This window comes from Schistosoma mansoni, chromosome 1, assembly GCF_000237925.1.
Source record: "Schistosoma mansoni strain Puerto Rico chromosome 1, complete genome".
NCBI classification, from domain to species: Eukaryota; Metazoa; Platyhelminthes; class Trematoda; order Strigeidida; family Schistosomatidae; genus Schistosoma; species Schistosoma mansoni.
In genome coordinates, this window is record NC_031495.1 from 665134 (window position 1) to 671839 (window position 6706).

Genomic DNA, 6706 nt, shown 5'->3' on the forward strand with positions numbered 1-6706 from the left:
ATCGATTTGCCATCTTTACCTAATACCCGCTTTCTAACGACTGCATTACTTACTCGGTGGTCCCAGAATATACAAGCAATGATTCGAAGACACCTATGATCAAATACTAGCAGCCTACGAATATCCTGTACTCTTACCGGCCATGTTTCGCTGCCATAAAGTAGGACAGAACGAACTGCTGCACAGTAAAACCGTCATTTGGTTGCCATACGGATATCTTGCCTACGCCATAAATGACGCAAGTTGGCGAAGGCTAGACGAGCCTCCTGTATCCCTGCTGAAATTTCGCCACATACCAGACCACAAGGGCTGATGAGACTCCCAAGATAAGTGAAGCGGTCAACACGCTCAACTAATTCACTCCCTTTCATTAGTTTAGGTGCCGATGCAACCTAATCCTGAAGTAACATTTTGCATTTCGAGGAGGAGAATCGCATCCCGAACATGCCTGCATTGTTGCTTAAAGTGGTCAGAAGACTCTGAATTTTGTCAGCGTCATCAAATAGAACTGTCATCGGCGTAATTTAAGTCAACAAGTGAGTCTCGCAGTAAAAGTTCAACTCCTGGAGATTGAGATGATGAAAGTGCTATCTCTAAAAGCATGTCAACGACAAAGTTAATCAAGAAAAGATGCATGGAGATAATATGAATTCTTTAATTTATTTGTAACCTTAACATAAGCTTATTAGTATGAAGAATATAGTCAAGGGTAAACATTGTACTGTTCAGCAAATCTTGCTAACACCTATTTTATAATGATGCTATTGTAATTTAGTTCAAAGGGTTGTTACTAGTGGAGTTGAGATATCTCGAGAGTGAAACAGTTATCCCCTGTGAAACTGGACGACAGTCGCAATGTCGTAGATTAACAGACATTAAAATAGTCCAAACAAATTCCAACCCAGTGATTCGCAACAAGACCTAAAGATCTTCGATGGGTGCCTGGTACTAAGAGGCCTCACCGCTCGAAGGTGCTAGTACACAGGAATGCAATCTTTAAAATATAATCTTGTACAAGTTCATGCTGTTTGTTTTTTTCGAAAACTACTACTTATTACTCATCATCTATCATTTGTCTCTTTTATGAAACACAATTTACTATATTACATTGATAATAACGTGAATTCGAAATGATTTCGTGTACATGTATACACACACTAAGACTAGTACTACTACTACTACAACGGTAAGTGTAAAATAAATATAAAAAAAAGAGAAAACAAAACAAAACACAAGGTAATTACTTTGATCCACAATCAATGTCTGCCAAAAACATGATTTATATATATATATGTATATAAATGTGTGTGTGAGAGAGTGATGCAACACGAACATGGTAACCGAAGCATTTTTTTTCCAATGTGGTAAAGTTCTTGTTGAATACACTTAGGAAACACTGTTGGTGACTAAATTAATAATAATTATTATTATTATTACAAAGTACATACATAGATACTATAGAATTGAAAAGAATATCAAAGAAAGGAATACCAAAAACAAGCTAATAGTATTATATCCGATATGGGGGGGGATAACAGTAGTCATAGTAACAATAAGATGTAATAAACGGTAGCAAAAAAGAAATGGAAGAAAAAACCACAATAGATATAATAATAAGAAGGCACGACATGATAAGAAGCAAAAAAATATGAATACACATATAATTTTTTTATATACATAATACATGTGCACTTTTATTTAAAACAAAAAAAAGAGGACAATTTTCTAGTTAAGTGCTTCATCCGGGACAAAATTCAACAAAAGACTTTCAACATCGACATCATCATCAATTGGTGTTTGAAATTCATTCTTAATATCAGGATCTTCTTTAAATTCTGATAAAATATCCAGGAATTCAGTATCACCTAACCATTGGTTACTATTATTAGTACTACTACTATTATTAGTATTATTATTATTATTACAACTAGAAGTAGTACTACGAAGATGGTGATTATTCGATGGAGGTGTAAGTGGTAAAAGATTTGAGTCGGTGTCATCCTCTGCTCCATAATCAAGAGATGCTGAAGAAGAGGATCGTTTAAATTTAGATTGGGATGCAGAAGCATTGGACCAATTCGAAAAACAACTTCTAGTATCATCTCGTTCTAAATAATTCTCCGTATAATTTGACCGGTTAGTAAGATTAAACGATCTTCGTCCTCTAATACGATCGGAATAATCTGTAGTAGTAGTAGTAGATGTATGATGTGAACGTGGTAAAAGAAATGACATTTCTTGATCTCCAATAGCTGCACGTTCTGCAGGAGTCACTTCATAGACACCATCAACAGATCGAGCACTAGAAATTAAAAATCACAATATTCTGTTGAAAATAATTTGTAAAAAAAAACAACCAAGATCAATGGAAAATCATAAACTTGATTAAAAGTTAACTAAATATTATTGAAAACATTTAAAACATAACCGTTGACTTTAAATAGAAAGAAGAATATGTATTTGTAAAATCTCAGCAAATGAATTTGAAGTAAATCCAACGTTTCGACTGGCAATCTGGTCTAAGTTTTTTCAAAGAATTATTCCTTATCAAAAAGGGTTTCGTGGGCTCTGGCTCGAGACCGATAGGTCCTGGGTTCGAATCTCGTGAATACGGGATCGTGAATACACACTGCTGAGGAGTCCCATGTTAGGACGAAACGGTCGTCCAGTGCTTCCAGGTTTTCCATGGTGGTCTAGCTTCAATTGATTCAGGCTTTCAACTATGAGAATTATTCCTTGATTGCCAGGCGAAACTTTGGATTTACTTCAAATTCACTTCGCTGAGATTTTACAAATACATATTCTTCCTATTTAATGTCTTACATTAACTCGCCGCTCAAAAACTGTGATAACCGTTGACTGTTCTTGAAAAAAAGACGTAAAAAAAATAACCAATATAATGAAAACTAAGTCTGATAACAATGAATTCCAACAGTATACAAATGCTATGAACGGTTTAAACGAAGAAATACCGGTGAATTCAATCAAAAAACCATAGAACACGTATAACTACATTACATAAACTTACTGTTTAACTCAATCGATCCAAATGCAATACACACAAAGTACAAAATCGTACACAATAAGTAGTTTTAGAAGAAAGGGGTATAGGAGAAACATATTTCAATAAAAAAAAGAAACAACTCTCTTTACTACAGATTATTATCCTTATTACAAATCAGTGATGTAAACTACTTAGTGTTTTTTAACGAGTTACTGTGGGAGACAACAAACCAGATTCCAGCGGAGGAAGAAATCAGGAAGAAGCGCTGGAAGTGGATTGGGCACACTTTGGAAAGTCACCCAATCGCGTCACAAGATAAACCCTCACATGGAATCCTGAAGAGGAAGACCAAATAACACATTACGCCGAGAAATGGAGACAGACATGAGAAGAATGAACAAAAACTGGATAGAATTAGAAAAGAAGGCCCAGGACAGAGTGGGTTGGAGAATGCTGGTCGGCGGCCTATGCTCCATTGAGAGTAACAGGCGTAAGTAAGTAAATAAGTGATGTACGCTGAAACTAATCAAAACAACGAGATTGGACTAATTAGTTTCAATAAGACAGAATATTTTACACAGGAAGGTCAATATTTTAATAATTTTCTAGTATGCATAGATAAAATTGAATTGTTACGCACGGCCGAGAAGTAGGGCGATATTCAAACGATTGCTAACATGACTGGAATTCCAGTTGGGTGTAAGTTTCCGTATGATAGCTGACACAATATTACTATCAGCATGAATGATTGCTATGCAGAACTAACTCTATCGTAGACCAAGTCCAAGACCTTCAGGTACCAGATAAGTACTGCTGGAGAGTATTCATGTTAAAACTAGGCAGCTGTCTATTACCTTCTAGTTCTGAATGGCCATATAACGAACATCATTCCATGATGTAAACCATGAAACTTAACAATTTCCACAAACCCCTTATTGTAAACAAAAGGATACTAGAACAGAATGACACATTTATATTATTTATTATAAATAAAAAAATCCGGTGAAATTACAACAGGAGTTTATGCAACATACCATAGAACCGTCTGGGGTTTATCTAATTTTTTTTTAATTTAGTACGATCTCTTAGGTTAATGATCTAAAAGCTTTATCTTTAATCAGAGAAAGTCTATGCAGAAACGTATGTTAAAAAATAGTTAGAACATATAAGTCAGTCAGTCAGCTACAACATAGGACCAGGCACATATAAGCATCGGTCCAAGTTGCCATACTTCGTTAGCACAACAAGGTGAACACCGGATTCATAGAAATAGTTAATTTAGTGGCGGTAGTATATAAAAGATAGGTTGTATATAAGGATATAGTATAGGAAGAACGTTATGAAGCAATTTTAATCTTAAGGTTTAAGGGAACAAGGGTGTTTGGTACCTAAGTGGTTGCGCCACAGAATTGGGCTGTACTGTTCGGATTGTAGCGTTGAAGCCTATATAGTGTCTGGTTCTCCTATATGGTGGGATTGAGCTGTACTGCTTGGGTTAAGCCTGGGCAATGTCTGGCTCCCCTGTTAAACGGGATTGAGCTGTACTGTTTGGGTTGCCGCGTGAAAGTCTGGATGGTGTCTGGTTCTCCTGAAAACCAGTGCAAAATTATCCTGGCCCATAAGTGTATGTTATATAACATATAAAGCGACTGCCTAGTTAATTATTTGGACGTTGAGACAAGTCTAATTAGTAGAATCATTTAAAGTACAAATGACTTTAAGGTGATTATTTTCAGATGAATAAATATGAAGTGAACAAGGATAAATAAATCCCATTTTTGATGTCAATATATCATAAAGTTAACAAGTTTTCATTAAAACGGTGAAGGCATAATGCAAGATCAGCATAATATTGGTACAAGGAAGCACCAGATACATATGCGCCGCACAAATCTCATTTGATTTGTGTGAGGGCTGTGATACTGCCCAGGTGCCCAAACTGAAGCTTGATGAAATAAAACTGACAGGATGAAAAAAAAACTAACAAGGAAATTGTTTTGTTTTTTTATTAAAATTAGATAGATTACTTACAGTTTATCATGACGTAGTAAATTATCGACAAGTTGAACCATTTTTCGATAAGTATCTAATATATAAGGACATTTAGGTCTTTCAGGAACTGGGAGACCGGCACGAACAAATTCTTTTTCAATTAATTTCAGATCGTTTAAAGATTTTTCGAATAAAGTCAAATTATGCTGTTCTTCACGTAATAACTGGTAAGCTATTTGCAAAACTTGTGGATATGATAATTTATCCACTGATTTAGGACCATTACAATGACCAAGATATCGTAAATCATCATTCGAAAAGCTACATCGAATTAATTCATAAATAACAGCAAGTTCACGTCGACGACTACGTTCTTGTTCATTGTGTTCATCTCTAGCACGTTTATCAGGACGACCAGACGATCCATTGTTATCTTTTGAATCTGTTTTGACTGGACGGAATGGTTTATGACTAGTGGATATTAATGAACTTCGTGGATGCTTAGAAATATAAACTGGATCTTCATCTGATTCATATTCTTGGAGAGGGAGATTCTGAGATAGAGGAGTAATTAATTTCCGACGTTCTAAACGAGGAAAGTGCTGTTTCCGATGTCTGGATATCGGTTGACTAGACATTGTTAATTCTAAAATATAACGGAATTTACAGAGGATGCGAACAAAATGAATAGAAGGTTAAGTAATATCAGCTACCTAATGGACAAACATAAAGATAGTAGCTAATTCAAATTAGTTACTGATTAACACATTACAGATTACCTTTAGTATTGTATAGCTACAGTATTTTATAAATGAATGTGACTTATTAGTGCAGGCGTATATGCTCAGTCTTTAGCCAAACATGACATGCGAAACTACTTGGGAGTCCAAAGAAAAGTGAATGAAATTCCGGAGCTCTAACCGAGTTCGTAGATACGGAGGGTCCACCTAGAGGAGTAGAGAAACTCCGGTATATATGGGCTCTTGGATCCTGAAGGAATAAATGGTGTATAAATCTATCTTGGTCAAGGGCTACAATAAGACTGTATCTTATGATGTTGACATACTGCCTTGTGAATTACACCTCAGTCGAATGCATCTAAAAAACCTCCACCTTTGTATAGACATTCGGGTAGTGTCTCGACTTATATACAATATTGACAATTACATTTTCAAGATCTTCCCCCTTGTTATTCATGCAAATAATATCCGCAACTGTGTTGTTGCATTCGTTGTTATTTTACATTCCGTTACTTATCTACTACTCTTCAGTCCCAATTTATGTATTCTTTTATTTTTCAACTCATCCAGCTGCTTGTCTATGGATAGAGTTCTGTCATAATCACTCGATTTCGACGTGGTGTGTAGTAGCAATCTCGGATGCCTTCACGTCTTATGCAAAATAACTATCTTCAGTGTTCCACACTGATGCAGATGAAACAACAAATTTGGTTATGTCTTTGGGAAGCCTTGATATAAACGTCTGTTGTATATCCGGGACTCTTACCTAAGACCCTCGTGAGGTACTACTAATCCGCTCTCCATCTGTCGATTTGTAAAGCTTGTTTCGTGTGAGCGAAACCGGACACTCCCTGGTTTAAGTGGCGCTGCTATTGCAGTAAGTACCAGAGCGGAGGCTTCACTAATCGACTGAATCCCAAATAAAGGTTGTTAGAATAGAAGGCTCCTTTAAATTGAGGAACTAGAACGA

General features: G+C 35.9%; 1 protein-coding gene across 1 annotated transcript; it reads right to left on the reverse strand.

Moving 5' to 3' along the window:
* Positions 1–1725: 1725 nt before the first annotated feature.
* Positions 1726–5634, reverse strand: Smp_092930 (hypothetical protein; the record flags this gene model as incomplete). Its single annotated transcript, XM_018792908.1, has 2 exons — positions 1726–2302; positions 5036–5634. 2 exons carry the CDS (start codon positions 5632–5634, stop codon positions 1726–1728), a joined length of 1176 nt encoding a protein of 391 aa, XP_018647474.1.
* Between the last annotated feature and the right edge of the window lie 1072 nt (positions 5635–6706).